General features: G+C 64.9%; 1 protein-coding gene across 5 annotated transcripts; it reads right to left on the bottom strand.

The window, feature by feature from the left end:
• Positions 1 to 749: 749 nt before the first annotated feature.
• Positions 750 to 9,801, bottom strand: LOC128073677 (transducin-like enhancer protein 1). 5 transcript variants are annotated; one of them, XM_052668805.1, is made up of 21 exons: positions 9,526 to 9,801; positions 9,101 to 9,215; positions 7,932 to 8,056; positions 7,664 to 7,727; positions 7,378 to 7,422; positions 5,762 to 5,824; positions 5,576 to 5,650; positions 4,918 to 5,110; positions 4,640 to 4,656; positions 4,362 to 4,466; positions 4,230 to 4,274; positions 3,997 to 4,152; positions 3,605 to 3,734; positions 3,363 to 3,532; positions 3,217 to 3,293; positions 2,757 to 3,006; positions 2,199 to 2,441; positions 1,939 to 2,086; positions 1,712 to 1,862; positions 1,541 to 1,617; positions 750 to 1,435 (listed from the first exon to the last, which is right to left on the bottom strand). In XM_052668805.1, the coding sequence occupies exons 2-21, from the start codon at positions 9,122 to 9,124 to the stop codon at positions 1,044 to 1,046; spliced, it is 2,550 nt and encodes an 849-aa protein (XP_052524765.1). In that variant the 5' UTR covers positions 9,125 to 9,215; positions 9,526 to 9,801; the 3' UTR covers positions 750 to 1,043. The 5 variants fall into 5 exon arrangements, with proteins under 5 accessions (XP_052524765.1, XP_052524775.1, XP_052524784.1 ...); XM_052668815.1 differs by having other exon boundaries at positions 2,757 to 2,985; XM_052668824.1 differs by having other exon boundaries at positions 5,609 to 5,650.
• Positions 9,802 to 14,416: the final 4,615 nt, after the last annotated feature.

Here is a 14,416-nt window from a genome sequence, read left to right as displayed (position 1 = left end):
CCTCCGTGCCCGAGGGTCCCACAGCGCTGCTTTGTCTCCTGCCCAGGGAAGTGGTTTGTGAGCACGGGGAAGGACAACCTGCTCAACGCCTGGCGCACGCCCTACGGAGCCAGCATCTTCCAGGTGAGGGGCTGGGGAAGCTCAGAGCGGGGGCTGCTTCCCCCCCACCACCCTCACCCCCATCCCCTCTCCTTCCAGTCCAAAGAATCGTCTTCGGTGCTGAGCTGTGACATCTCCATCAATGACAAATTCATTGTGACTGGCTCTGGTGACAAGAAGGCCACGGTGTATGAGGTGGTGTACTGAGCTCCCCGCTGTCTCTGATGCTCAGATACTCGGAGGCTGAGCCCCCAGGCCCCCAGTGCCGCTGCAGCCCCACTGCACTCTGAGTTGCTCACTCCTGGTTCTCTTCCTGCAAGCTGGGGAGCAGCAGGTGACACCTTGTGCCCCCCCCCCCCCTTTCCTGATGCTTGATGGAGGGGGGCTGGTTGGGGTGAGGGATGCAGGATCCCCTCCAAGCAGGGGGATGGAGGGCAGGGGGTGGTCAGATGTCAGTCTGTCAGTCTGGTAAGGAAAGGGGACACAGCCACGAGGGGCAGGAAGCTCAGAGCCTCGTGTTTTCCCTGCCCTCCCCCCATTTACTGCTACTGATTCAATGGCACCAATTTTCTGCTGCAGCCCCAGCTGTGAATTATCAGTAAAGAGATGTATTTAATGGCGTTTTCAAATCCTTACTAATAAAAAAAAAAACAAAAATGAAAGAGTGGTTGCTGGGGTGGTGGGGGGGGGGGCTGAGTTCCTCTAGGGCACCATGGGGTGATGGGGAGGACCTTGATTTACACGGGGACTCGGCCCCTGGGGGTGCTGAAATGCCATGAGGGGCTGAAATGCCCTCTGTCCCCCCCCGGCTCCGTGCAGAGCAGCCCCCAGCCCCATCAGCCCCTGCCCTGCGATGCACCGCGCTGCTGTTTGCTTTTTATTATTAAATTATGCCCTGGTTGGGTGCAGGGGGAGATGAGGAGAGCTCTCATCCTGCCCAGCATTTAACAAAAAAAAACACAAAAAAATGACATTACAAAAGAAAGCCCCCTTCGCTCCCCCAACCCCCGTTTAGAAACAAACCAACCAATAACGAACCAAAGGAGGAGGAAACCTCTGGGAAGGGCCCTGCGAGCAGCAGCTGCCTCCCAGCACTGCAGGGTCCCCATCGCCAATGGCTCCAGGCCTGGGCTGCCACCCCTCTGCGTCAGAGTCCGTCTGTCCGTCCCCATGGCTGTGAGTCCGTCTGCTCTCAGGGAACAGACCCAGGCCGTCACCTCCGTGTCTCTCAGTAAATGACTTCGTAGACCGTCGCCTTCTTGTCTCCGGAGCCGGTGACGATGAACTGATCGTCGGTGGAGACGTCGCAGCTGAGGACGGAGGAAGTTTCCTTGGACTGCAGAGAGGGGAGGGCAGGGCTGGGTGCCGGCACCAGGGTGCAGGGCTGGGTGCTGAAGGAACGCCGATGGCGCCGAGCGGCGCTGGGGGCAGCTGGGCTCACCTGGAAGATGCTGGCTCCGTAGGGCGTGCGCCAGGCGTTGAGCAGGTTGTCCTTCCCCGTGCTCACAAACCACTTCCCTGGGCAGGAGACAAAGCAGCGCTGTGGGACCCTCGGGCACGGAGGGGAGGGGGCTGCAGGGACCCCCAAAAAGGAAGCAGGCGGCGCCCGTACCGCAGGCGGCGAACTTGAGGGAGAGGACGCAGCTCTCGTGGAGGTGCAGCTGGTATTTGTCGGGCTTGGTGACGTGCAGGATCTCCACGTTGCTGCTCTCCATGCCCACCGCCAGCCACTCGCCCGTCGGGCAGTGCCCCAGGGAGAAGATCTGGGGGCAGGCAGGGGGAGGGCAGGGCTCGGATAGCGGGGGGGGCTCGCACCCATCGGGGGCGCCCGGCGCCTACCTGCGAGCTGAAGTCGTGCTGCTGCAGCTGCCGCCCCTCCCGCAGGTCCCAGCAGCGCACCGTGTTGTCCAACCCCCCCGTCCACAGCTTGGTGCCATCGTTGGAGATGTCGATGCAGCTGGCTCCGTCCGTGTGGCCTTGGAACTGCCTGGGAGAGGAGAGGGACAGACATGGGATGCGCAGGGCTGTCAGCGCTGTACAGCACAGAGGAGGACGTGGGGTTCCCCATCTGGAGCTGCGCCATGCAGCACCCACCGGACCAGGCTCTGGTTCTGCAGGTCCCACACCACGATGTTGCCGTCGCTGCAGCAGGAGAAGCAGACTTTGGCGTCGGGGCTGATGGCCAGGGCGTAGCAGGCAGGGGCGGAGGAGGTGAGCTCGGCCTTGATGCGGGGCGTGGGGGCCGCCAGGTCCCAGATGGACAGGGTGCTGGCCTCCCCCCCCACGATCAGGCTGCGGCCGTCGGGGAGCAGCTTGCAGGAGCGGATGTAGTTGTCGCGGTTCTGCGGCGCGGGGAGGGGAGCAGAGGGGGGAGCAGAGGGGAGCAGAGGGGGGAGCAGAGGGGGGAGCAGAGGGGGGAGCGCCCGTCAGCCCCTTCCCCGGCAGCCCTCAGCCCCTCCACGACAGCAGAGCGGGACGGGGCGGCGCACGGCCCCCGAGCGGGGAGCCCCGCGTTTGGACGGGGCGGCGTGGGGCGGCGGGGACGTCCCCAACCCCATCCCCGCGCCACCCCTTCGGGACCCCCGCGCTCTCCTCCGCCCGTTCGTCCCCGGCCCCCCGCGGCCCCCCGGCACGCAGCCCCTCCCCGCCCCGCGTACCAAGCAGTCCAGCTGGGCCACGGCCGTCTTGGCGCCCGGCTGCCCCACGTCCCACACCTTGACGCAGCCTTTGCCCCCGGTGTAGACGTGGCGCGTGGAGTTGCTGATGGTGACGGCGCAGACCACCTCGCCGTGGGCCAGGCTGTGCAGCTGCCGCGCATGCCGGGGGATGCCGGAGCCCAGGAGGGCGTCGGGGGGGAACGGCACCGGCTGCATCTGCCCGTCGGCGCTGACGTGGAAGGAGTAGGCGCTGGGAAAGGGGACGGAGCGGTGACGGAGCCGCGCGGTGCCACGGCGGGGCCACCCGGCGCCGTGCGGAGAGGAGCGGCGATGGGGACGGCGCAGCAGGGAGGGGACGGCCGGCGTCGCCCCACAGAGGGCCGTCCCCACTGCTGCGCTGCCATGGCGGCGTCCCGTCCCCCCCCCTTCTTGTCCCCTCCGTCCCTCCATCTCCACTTACGGTTTCCCCGATGTCCCCACTTGCATTCCGGCCGCCAGCCCAGCCACGCGCATGTGAGGGTGAGGGTCGTAGCCGACCTGCAGGGCACACAGGGTGAGCACAGCTCCCCAAAGCCACGCTGCCCCACTGGGAGGGGGGAAACGCACCAGTGGGGATCGGCCATAGGTGCCGGCGGCCGCGGTGCCGTTGAGTTGCGGGGACACGAGGTGCAGGCTGGCGTAGGCGCCCGCCCCAGCCATGTCCCCATTGACAGCGGGGTGAGCCATGCTGAAGGAGTAGGGGCTCTGCACGCCCAGCGGGGTCCTCAGGCCCAGGGCTGTGGGGAGAGGAGGTGTCAAAGGATGGGGTCGTGGGTTTGGGGCTGTGCTCGGTGCTCAGCGATGCTCACCCAGGGAGTCCACGGGGGCTTTGGCTGCAGTGGGGCGGAACTGTTGGGCACCGCTGGATCCCGGCGCTGCCGCATCACCCTGAGATGTGGGGGTGCTGGACTTGAGGCTGGGTGTCCCTGCCTTCTCCACCTATTGGGGCAGAACAACGTCATGTCCCCGTCCTCCACCCACACCAACGCCCTCAGTGATTCCCCCATCCCTAAACCCAGCACGCTACAAGGGGAGCCCTCTGAACCTCCAAGCATCACCCTTTACTCCAGGGCTGAGGGGCAGCAGGACTGACGCCCATGGGACACCCGGTGGGCTCAATGCACGAGGGGTCACCCAACGGGACATGCAGTGGGGAGCCCAGCGTTACCAGGGCCCAGTGGGACCGGCGTGGCGCTCGTACCATGGCTGCGTCCTTGCTGCGCGATGGGGACGCGCTGCTGGAGGAGGCCATGGAGGTGGGGCTGAGCGGCGCCGGCTCCTTCCGCCCCAGCGGCAGCTTCTCCAACCCGTTCTCACGGGAGGAGTAGGAATGGACGCTGTGTGGGGACGAGGGGTCCTGCGGGGGGAGGGACATCAGCAGAGCAGGGATGGGGGGCATCACCCCGATCCCATCCCTGCAGCTCCCGCGCTGACCTCATCCACCACCAGGTTGTCTTCGCTTTTGTCCGCATCGCTGCCCTACAACACGGCAATGGGTGCTTGTGGGTGCCCGGCCGGGGGGGGGTTGGGACGTGCCAGCCCCCCTAGTTCCCTCCCTGCACTCACATAGTCTGTCACAAAGTCCTTCTCCTCCACCTTCCTCTTTTTGCTGCTGCTCAGGTACTCAGAGATGGCTCGTGCCCGGTCCCCGTTGGGCAGCACCAAAGAGCTCTGGGGCAATGGAGCAGTGTTAGGGGCAGTGTTAGGGGCAGGGGGTCCTATGGCAGCCCCCACCCCACCCCACATTGCAGGCTGGTGAAGGAATGGGGGTGGGGATGCCGCTGGGGGGTCTGCCAACACGACATTGGGAAAGGGGATGTGGAGGGGATGGGAAAGGCACTTACAGGACCCGGGTCTCGCTCTGTCTCCATGGTGATGCGGATGCGCAGCAGGACCGGGATGAAGCAGGGACACGGCTGTGCTCCTCTCGTGGGTACCAGGACCCCCAGCTCAGCCTTGGGGACGTCCCCGACCCCCCCGGGCTGAGTCCTCCCCACCACCTCCAAGAGGTGCCCACGTGGAGGGGGGGGGGACACCTCCCACTCCCCCGCTCCCAGCCTGAAGGGAAGCATCCTCCCTACGTGCCCCCCTCCGGGTCCCCCCTTGGATCCCCCAAGCTCACCCCTGTGCTCGCCGTCGTGGACCCCACGGTCATCCTTGGTGAGGAGCTGGGCCCCCCCCAGCACCCCCGAAAGCGCCAGCAGCCCCGAAGCGCTGCCCAGCCCGGCCAGGGTGGGGGGCTGCATCCCAGAGGGGTGGGGGGTCAGCGGGATGGGGGGGGCGTGGTGCGAGAGGTGCTGCGTTTGGAGCTGGTGCTGGAGGGGGGAGGTGAGGGGAGAGAGCAGAGCAGAAGGGCGCGGGGTCAGGGGGAGGATGATGGGAGGGGGCTGGAAGGGGGTCGGGCTTCCAGGGAACCCCCAGGCCTGTGGAGGGGGCACCGCATCCCACCCACTGCCACCTCCTGGGACTGGTGGGGCGCTGCCCTCAGACCCCTCCCACATCCACAGCACTGTGGTCTCAAGGGAAAGATGGGGACACAAGGATGGTGGTGACCCCTCCCTACGGCCCCCAGGGCACGGCACCCCCACACTTCAATGCCACTATGCTCCCAACCCCTTTACTGCTCTCTGGTCCCCACTGCAGCCTGGCTGTGCTTCCCCACGGCTTTGGGGGGGCTGTGGGTGCCCCCAAAATGGGGGTCCGCAGCCCTGGGACGGTGCCACCATCACCTGCAGGTTCCCAGCAGGGAGGTTGGGGGGGGGGGCAGAGGGTCGACGTACCCCGATGGCCGCGTTCAGGTCGCTCATAGTCACCTGCTTGGCACGCTCCACTGCCTGGACCACCTGCTGCTGGTGCTGGGGGGGGGGGGGAAAGGGGGGGATGGAGAGGGGCTCCCCCCAGCCCGGTGTGCAGGGTTTGGGGTCTGCGATGGGAGCTCAGCCCCCCCCCGGTGTGGGGACACCCACCTCCTGCGATAGGAACGGGATGAGCTGCGCGCAGATGACGTTCAGCCGCTTGGCGATCTCCGTCTGCAGGGAAAGGAGGAGAGGGACCGGCAGGGTGAGACCCCCCCCACCCCCTCCCCATCGTCCCTATGGCTGAACTCCTTTTACTGAGGGGCACTGAGACCCCTCCCCAGGGTCCAGCCTGGATGCTCAGCCCCCCGAAGCTGATACAGCCCAGGGAGGAGCGGGGAGCTCCATCACCGCCCATCAAACCCCGTATCACCCCAACGAGGACCCCAAGTTCCCCCCCCCTCGCCCCCAAGACAGCACTGACACTGCAGTGCCATGGCAGCGTGGCCCAAGCCATGTGGGGACACCAGGATGGGGACACAGAGATGGGGAACGGTGAGATAATGGGGATAGCAGGATGATGGGGACACTGGGATGGGGTTACAGAGAGGGGGGACACTGGGGTGGGGGATACCAGGGTAGGGATACTGGGATGATGGGGACATCGATATGAGGGGGACACTGAGATGGGAGAAGTGGGATGGGAGACAGTGGGATGGGGGATTTGGAGATGGGGGGGCACAGGGATAACAGGGACACCAGGATGGGGATATCAAGATGTAGGGAGGGGACACCAGAATGATGGGGACACCGGGATGATGGGGACATCAATATGAGGGGGACACTGGGATGAGAGACAATGGGATGGGGATACCAGGGTAGGGATACTGAGATGGGGGGCACTGGGATGATGGGGACACTGGGATGATGAGGACATCGAAATGGGGAGGGACACTGAGATGAGGGGTGACACCAGGGTAGGGATACCAAGATGGGGGACACCAAGATGACGGGGACACCGAGATGATGGGGATGGCGGAACAGGGAATGTTGAGATGGAAGGGACACCGGGATGATGGACATCAGCATGGGGGACACGAGGACGGTGAGGACACTGGGATAACGGGGACACCGAGATGGGGGGCGCCCCGGGATGACGGATGGCAGGAACACCTTTCTGCCGCCCCACCACCCTCAGCACCACCCTCCCTTCTGAGGGAGGGAAAAAAAGAGGAGAGAAAAGGCAAGAAGAAGAGGAGGCAAAGCAGCGCAGCGCGAGCAGCACGGCGGCAGGCGGCGGTTCTGGGAAGGATTTAGCTGCCTCCCGGGGCCGCCAGTGATGGATTCTCTCCCCTAATGCACTGATGGGCAGCAGCTCCTCGGGGAGAGCTGCCTCCAATTCACTCGCGCTCGTTAATGTGCAATTTAGTGGCACTTTAACGCTCTCAGCATGAAAAACGATCGCGCTGCTCGCAGCCCCCCCTCCCCCCCAGCAGCCCACCCCCCCCCATGGCCACCAGCGCTGCCACCGCCCCTCGTGCTGCTCCATGCAGGGAGGTGGCTTTAAGGCTGCTTCCTTCCCCCCCTTCCAAAAAAAAAAAAGGGAATATTTCCCACCTGGCCGCACGGTTCTCCTGCCAACAGCAGCACAAAGCTGGGAATTAAATGCCCATGGGGACAGGGCAGAGCCCCCCCCTCCTTGGCCATGGGGTGCAGACCTCAAAGTGGGCTTTTGGTGCACTGGGGGTGAGGGGAAGCGGGTTGGGGGCCCCCCCAGGTGGGCTCACCTGTTTGTGCATCTCGATATTCAGCCCGTAGGACATCTCATAGTACTGCGGGAGAGAGCAGAGCATCAGTGGGGCAGCGGGGGGGGGGAGGATCCTACAGCTGGGATGGGGTGGGGGGACCCCAATTTTGCCACCCTTCCCACGAGCTGCAGCACTCAGATGCGGCTCATTTTGGGTCAAAATATCCATTGTGGGGGGTGGGGGGGTCACAGGGGGAGCCCCATAACCCGGCTATGGGGGGGGGGGGGGGTCACACTCTGGCAGTTCAGAGGAAATTCTCGCTGACCATCACGTAGTGTCGCTGGATTTCGGTTTTCTCCGTCGCCAGCTTTTCGCATTCCAACTTCAGGCTGTAGAAATAAAACATAATCACAGATAAAACATCAGAGAGACCCCCCCCCCCCTCCCCCCAACCCCCCAAATCCGCTCCCACATCCCAGGGCTGAGCAGCTGCATCCCAAATGGGGCCGTGCGACACAGTGTCACCTCCTGGCACCGCCGCCCCATCGCTGTCACCAACGGACGGATGGCGTCCATCCACCCCCCGGCCTCACCTGTGGTATTGGTTCTGCAGGAACTGGAACTCCTCCTTGATGCGATCCAAGGTCTCGGGGTAAGTCAGCTTGAGGGACTGTGGGGTGGTGGGGCCTGAGGGGGCCGAGGGGGCCGGGAGGTGGCCCTGAGGATGGGAAGGGACAGTTGGGGGGCGCCGTCACCACCGCCGGTCCCCAAACCCCAGGGATGAGGCTGTGGGGACATTAGGGATGGCGGCACGTGCAGGAGGAGGTGGCCACCGTGGTCCCCGTGCCACCACTGGCCCTGTAGCACTGCTGTGTCCGTGTCACCGTGGTCCCTGTGTCATCACTGTCCCCATGTCACTGCTGTCCCCGTGCCATCGCCATCCCTGTGCCACCCCTGTCCTCATGCCACTGTGGTCCCCGTGCCATCACTGTCCCTTTGCCATCACCACCCCCATACCATTGCTGTCCCTGTGCCACCACCATCCCTGTACCACTGCTGTCCCCGTGCCACTGCCATCCCCGTGCCATCGCTGTCCCTGTGCCATCCCCATCCCCATCCCCATGCCACTATGGTCCCTGTGCCACCCCTGTTCTCACGCCACTGCCATCCCTATGTCACTGCGTTCCCTGTACCATTGCTGTCCCTGTGCCATCATTGTCCCCGTGCTGCTGCCATCCCCGTGCCACTGTGGCACCCATGCCATCCCCATCCCCGTGCCACTGTGGTCCCTGTGCCACCCCTGTCCTCGTGCCACTATCAGCCTTATACCACTGTGGTCCTTGTGCCACTGCTGTCCCTGTGCCATCCTTTTCCCCATGCCGCTGCCATCTCCGTGCCACTGTGGTCCCTGTGCCACCCCCGTCCCTTTGCCACCGCCATTCCCATACCACTGCTGTCCCCATGCCATCACCATCCCTGTACCTTTGCTGTCCCTGTGCCACCCCCATCCTCATGCCACTGCTGTCCTTTTGCCATCACCATCCCTGTGCCATCGTCACCCTCCCCGTACCACCACCGTGCCTCCACTCCATACCCACTGCCCCCATTCCCCCCCAGCAGCGATGGGGGATCCCGGCCCCACATTACCGTCGCGCCCCCCCCCCCCCCCCTCCCCCCAAACCCCCGCCCCACACAGCGCTCCCTTATGGGGACCATCGCGGCCATCCCACGGCCACGTGCGCAGCAAAGGGACGTCGCTCACCGGCGGCCGATTTTGGGGGAACATCGCCGGCACCGGGCGGACCCGGGCCCCCCCCCAGCTCCTCTCCGCACCGCGGATCGGGACACGGGGATGCGCTCCAGCTCCGGCTCAGCTCCTGCAGGGGGTTGGAGGGGGGGGGGGTGGAGGGGGGAACAACGCGACGTGCCCGCTTCGGGAGGGGCACAGACAGACAGACAGGCAGACACACAGCCCCCCCCACCCCCCCCACGCCCCGGTCCGCTCCCCCCGCACCGCACGCCTCGCAGACAATGGGCCCCTCCGACACCGCAGGTACCGCTGTGGGGGTGGGGAGGGGGGAGCGGGGCCACCGCCCATCCCTGAGCGAGAGGAGAGGAGAGGGGGGAGGTGGGGGCACGGAGCGGAATGGGAGAAATTGGATTCGGGATGGGACGGGATGGACTCACCGCGCCGCTGAACCCGATCCTTACGGGGGTCCCGAACCGAGCTGGGCCGAACAGAGCCGAACTGAGCCGAGCGGAGCCGAACTGAGCCTAGCGGAGCTGTGCGGGGCTGAGCGGAGCCGAGCTGGGCCGAAGAGAGCCGAACCGGGCTGAGCCGAGCCGTGCCGAGCCCCGAACCCCGGGCCGAGCCCCGAACGGAGCCGAGCGGAGCCGAGCGGAGCCGAACGGCGCCGAAGCCCCCGCCGGGCACCGCCACCCCCCCCCGCGCGGCCGCCGCTTTGCGGAGGGCGATCAATGAAGGAGCGCGGCTCCACGTGGGGCCTGGCCCGTGCGGGCGCTCTCGGCGGCCGTTGGCCAATAGGAACGCGCGCTGGCGGCCCGCCCCCACGTGGGACGCGCGGAGTTGGCTTCCTATTGGTAGAGGGAGGAGGACCGGCAGGAGGATGTGTCAATCTGCGGGGACAGCGCTGCGGGGGGGGAGGGGGGGAAGGGGGAAATGGGCGTTAACCCCTGCGGTGCCGGAGGGCAGCGAGCGCAGGGAGCGTTGGGGGGGGGGGGGGGGGGCTGAGATTTGGGCCCCGACATCCATTTTAAGGCGAAAAAATAACCAGAGATCCCCGCTCTCTGTCCCCTCCCTCCTCGGGGGGGGGTCCCGTGTCACCCATAGGTGCAGCGCTGCCACAACCCCGCCCCCCGGGACCCCCTCCATGGGATCTGCCCCCCTCCCCCCCCCCATCCCCACCCCTTTTCCCACCCCCCCCTTCCTGACCCCCATCCCCTCCCCCCCCCATCCCCACCCCGGTCTTTTTCTCAGGGTTCCCCCCCCCGGGTTTGGCCGAGGTCACGTTAGGGCAGCAGCGTTGTAAAAGGGAAATGTAAATATCTGCGTATCCAAACAACCCCCCCAAAGGAGAGAAAGCTGCGCAGGGCGGCACCGTTCGGCTCCAACCTCCCAACCTCCCCCCCCACAGTGGTGGAAACCGTGTCCACCCATAGGGCAGACTGGGGGGGGGGGGGGGGGTTCCTTTGGGTCCCAGGTTTTGCAGTGGGATTTCTGTGTTCGGGGGGGGGGCTTTTAATGAGAGGGGAGGAGAGGAAACGATTTTAAATGGGAAGAAATTCAGCCTGTGAGGGCCCGGAGGGGGGGGGGGGGGGGGAGATGATACACACAGGCCGGTGCAGGTTGTTCAGGGCTCTGGATGGGGCTGGGAGCTGCCTGCTCGTGGGGGGGGGGGGGGGGGGGTATTCCTGCTTATGGGGGGGGTTGGCACGATGTCTTTGACCTCAGGGCCGCAGGTTGGGGTCGGGGGCACGGAGCCGGGATGGAGCATCACCCAGCAGGAGGGTTTTCCCTTCCTCCTTTTGCTCTTCTGCTTCTTTCTGCCTTTCCCTCCCCCCCTTCTCCCCTCTCCAATCCTTTCGCTTTATTTCCCAGCCTGATCAAAGCTCTCTTTGTGGCACCTGGAACGTTTCGGCGTTTTCACAGCACTGGGGGCGCACGAAGACGGGGATCCCCGGATCTCTGCAACCCCCCCGGGGCGGGGGGAAAAGAGGGGGGTGGGTCGGAGCTCCGGGTTTTGCGGGGGGGACGCTGGGGGGCAGCGGCTGCAGCGCGGCTCCTCGGATCCCTACCGCCCTCTGCCGCCCGCTGCCGCTGCGGGGATTTTCCTCCGAGTGATGAATTCCCCCCCCTCTAAATCTGGCCGAACTTTCCCCCTTCTTCAGCTGAACCCCATTCCTCCCTTCGCCCTCTCATCCTCAAACCGTGTCAGAAGGTCGCTCTCTGTCTTTTCTTTTTCTTTCTTCTTCTCTTTTCTTTATAGGCTCTCTTAAATCCTGCCGAGGCTGCAACGCCCGGGAGCTGCGCTGCCCTTCGGTGCTGAGCACAGCAACACCGAAGCCGGGCCGCTCCAAACCTCCTCCTCCTGCAGCGCGGATCACAACACCGGCGCTCCCCCCAAGCTCCCAGCAGATCACAAGGGCTGGTAGCAGCACTGCGGGCTGCTTGGGGACCCTGGGTAACGCAGCCACCTCCGGGATGGGGGTCGATTGATTGGGGTCGATTGATTGGGGTCGATTTCCATGCTGCACTTGGGACAGGGAGCCGCAAACACCCCCATCAAAAGGCGCAGACCCCTCCTGCGGGTATCAGTGCCCTCCCCAAGTGGGGACCACCTCGTGCTCCCGCTGCTCATCTGCTGGCAGCCTTCTTGTGGCTGCCGGCCAGGGAAAAGGATGTTTAGAGGATGAGTAACATCCTTCCTGGCAAGGCTTCTGCCCACTCCTGGAAGCACGCAGGGGGCACCGGGAAGATCAGCCCCGTACCCCAAGAGCCTGGGAAGGACGCCAAGAGCGGGAGGCAACCTGGAGCTGAGGGCAGGGCCAACGGACCCAGATGGACCCACTGGCACCGGCACCGGGGGGTGGAGGAGCCGCAGGTGCCAGGGGGGAAGGGAGGGAGGATGCAGCGTGGCAGCGGGAGGCACAGGTTGGGGGAGGCAGCCCAGGGCCGGGAGCCAGAGCCTGGTTCAGCGCTGCCAGAAACGGCTACTTTTGGAATGGAGATGTCTTGGCTGAGCGTGCGGAGCTGCCGCTGGGAACAGGATGGCTCTCAGAGCAGGTCCCTGGCACTGCTCGCGGGCCAACGCTGCTCGGCTTCAGCCTGGGGCACGGTCTGCCCCAGCACTGCATCCCTAAGGCCTGAGTCACTCCTGCAGAGGGCTTTGGATGCCCTGGCCAAGAGGCGGCGCAACGCCCAGGGCTACGGCTCGCCCTTCCCCAAGCCTGAATGCCAAGCGTGGTACCCAGAGCTCCCGACAGCCATTGGGCTTGGTGCAACAGCAAACCTGGAGTGGGGAAACTGAGGCCTGAAAGCTGCTTGAGGCACACAGCCCGTCCACTGCTCCATCCTCCCCGGCACCTGGTGCTGGTGTCTCTGGTTCTGAGGTCCAGTGAGTAGATGGTGCCCCACTGGCATCCCCACTCCTTCCTCAGACTGGGGGGAGGCTGCCTGCAGTCCCGGCCCCTCACCACATCCAGACGTGGCTGTGGAGCTCCCTCCCATGGCAGGGTACCAGGAGCTTTGGCTGTGTGCTGAGCCAGAGCCTCAGGCAGGGACGCAGTGAGCTCCCCGCGCTCCAGCCCAGCCCTGCCCTCCACGCTGAGCCTCACACTGCTGCATTGTGGCCCAGCTGGTTTTTCCAGAGATGTATCCAAGGAGCGAAATCAGATCTCAGGGGAAGGGAGCAGGCACGTTCCTGGCTGTGCAGAGCTGTCGAGGCAATGCCAGGAGCTGGGACTGAGCACCACGGCCCTTGGCGACTGCTGCCCTCCAAGCTCCCACCCTGAGGCTGATCACAGATCCAGAGCCAAGTGCCCATGCTGGGCTGTGCTGCGTTTCCCGACTCCTTTACTTGCAAACTGTAGCCAAGATGCCCTGCCCTCCGGCCCTAGCAGCTCCACAGCATTGTTTCGTACTATCAGATAAGGAAGGAGCAGCACAGAGGGCAGGGACAGGAGAAGGGATGTGGCTGAGGGACCAGGGAGGAAAGTTCTCTGATCAACAGAAGAGCAGCACGCAGAGAGGGAGTTCCCTCCATGCAGGAGGCAGTTTTGGTCAGGGCTTGTCTAGACTGGAGCAACCCACACTGTAAGAGCACCAACAGCGAGCCTGGGGCACAGGCAGCGTCTGCTGTGCCCAGGCAGGAGGGACCCAGCTGTGCAACGGGGGACCCTGCTCCTCCTGGGCCCCATCTGCCAGCCCTGCGCGCAGCACACAGCCCCGCTGTGCCGGGGCACAGAGTCTGCCCAGCCTTCCCCATGCCACAAGAGCTCTGCAAGACACAGCGGGACAGCCAGGGAGCTGGGACACGCTGTCCCTGCCTCACATCAGACACAGCTGTGAGCCCCATCCCTGCCCGGCTCCAAGCAGAGCAGCCCCATGCTGGAGGCGGGGGCCGTTGTCCACCTCCACCGCTCCCCTTTTTCAGCACAAGGGCTGCAGGCAGCTCCGCGCCTCCCCCAGCTCCGGCACCCGGAGAAGCAGAAGGAGCTGCAGGCACACAGCGTCACTTTTTCCACACGATTCCAGCCACCTTCCCTTCCCCCTCACTGAGACACTGGGAAGCGCAGAGGCTCCCCTTGGCTCAAGGCAGCGCTGGGGCTGGAGCCACCGAGCCACAGGTCCCTGCACCAGGAGGAGTCCTGGAACCACCCCCCTTGGAGCACAGCTCCCTCCAGCCGCGCCATTCCTTGCTCAAAGCCCCAGGGCTCAGCCCTGTGCTCCCCCAGAACTGTGGGCTCTTGCTTTAGTGCCCGTCCCTTCCAGAGCCGCAGCCCTGAGTTCTTCAGCCCCAAGGTCAGGAGCATCCATGGAGCAAGAGAGCAGGCCCGACACAGACATTCTTTCTCGATGATCTAATTTAAAAAACACATTTTTACAAAAACACATCATCATGCAAACGCATGTCGCTTCTCTCCGGGCCCGCAGCTCGCCCGTGCCAGAGGCGGCTGCAGCTCAGAGCCAGGACGGATGCGGCCCATTTCCCACCTTCCCCCAGTGATAAGAGCCCCATGCGCAGCTCCACGTCCCTTTCCCCACCCCCCACCCCTTTACCACAGATTTCTCCCTGCCCCAACCGCCCCATAGAGGACACACCGAAGCCACAGCGGCCAAAGGGTTGGAGCAGCCCCGAGCTGCACCGAACGGCTGTTAAAGTTCATCAGGGAACACGGCCGAGCTCTGGGCTGCTTCAATCCTTTCCAAAAAAAACTCAAAGCAGTGCTCGCCCAGCAGGCTGCTCTCCTCGCGTTGTGCTGTGAGGGGTCGTGCTCCTAAGGCGTTAGTGTTTGATAAGGCATGGAGCACAGGGATGGGCCTCAGGATAGGCCCGGG

The sequence above is a fragment of the Tympanuchus pallidicinctus genome, unplaced genomic scaffold (genome assembly GCF_026119805.1).
Source record: "Tympanuchus pallidicinctus isolate F22 unplaced genomic scaffold, pur_lepc_1.0 scaffold107, whole genome shotgun sequence".
Taxonomy (NCBI): Eukaryota; Metazoa; Chordata; class Aves; order Galliformes; family Phasianidae; genus Tympanuchus; species Tympanuchus pallidicinctus.
This window is presented reverse-complemented; position numbering and strand designations above follow the sequence as displayed.

What these genes read in the sequence shown, in the direction of transcription:
- LOC128073677 (XM_052668805.1), bottom strand. Translation starts at nt 9,124, where the DNA reads ATGTTCCCCCAAAATCGGCCGCCG. An exon ending in CCTATGGCCGATCCCCACTG is followed by an intron (nt 3,294 to 3,362) that starts GTGCGTTTCCCC and finishes TGTGCCCTGCAG; the next exon opens with GTCGGCTACGACCCTCACCC. An exon ending in CCTCAAGTTCGCCGCCTGCG is followed by an intron (nt 1,618 to 1,711) that starts GTACGGGCGCCG and finishes TCTCCTGCCCAG; the next exon opens with GGAAGTGGTTTGTGAGCACG.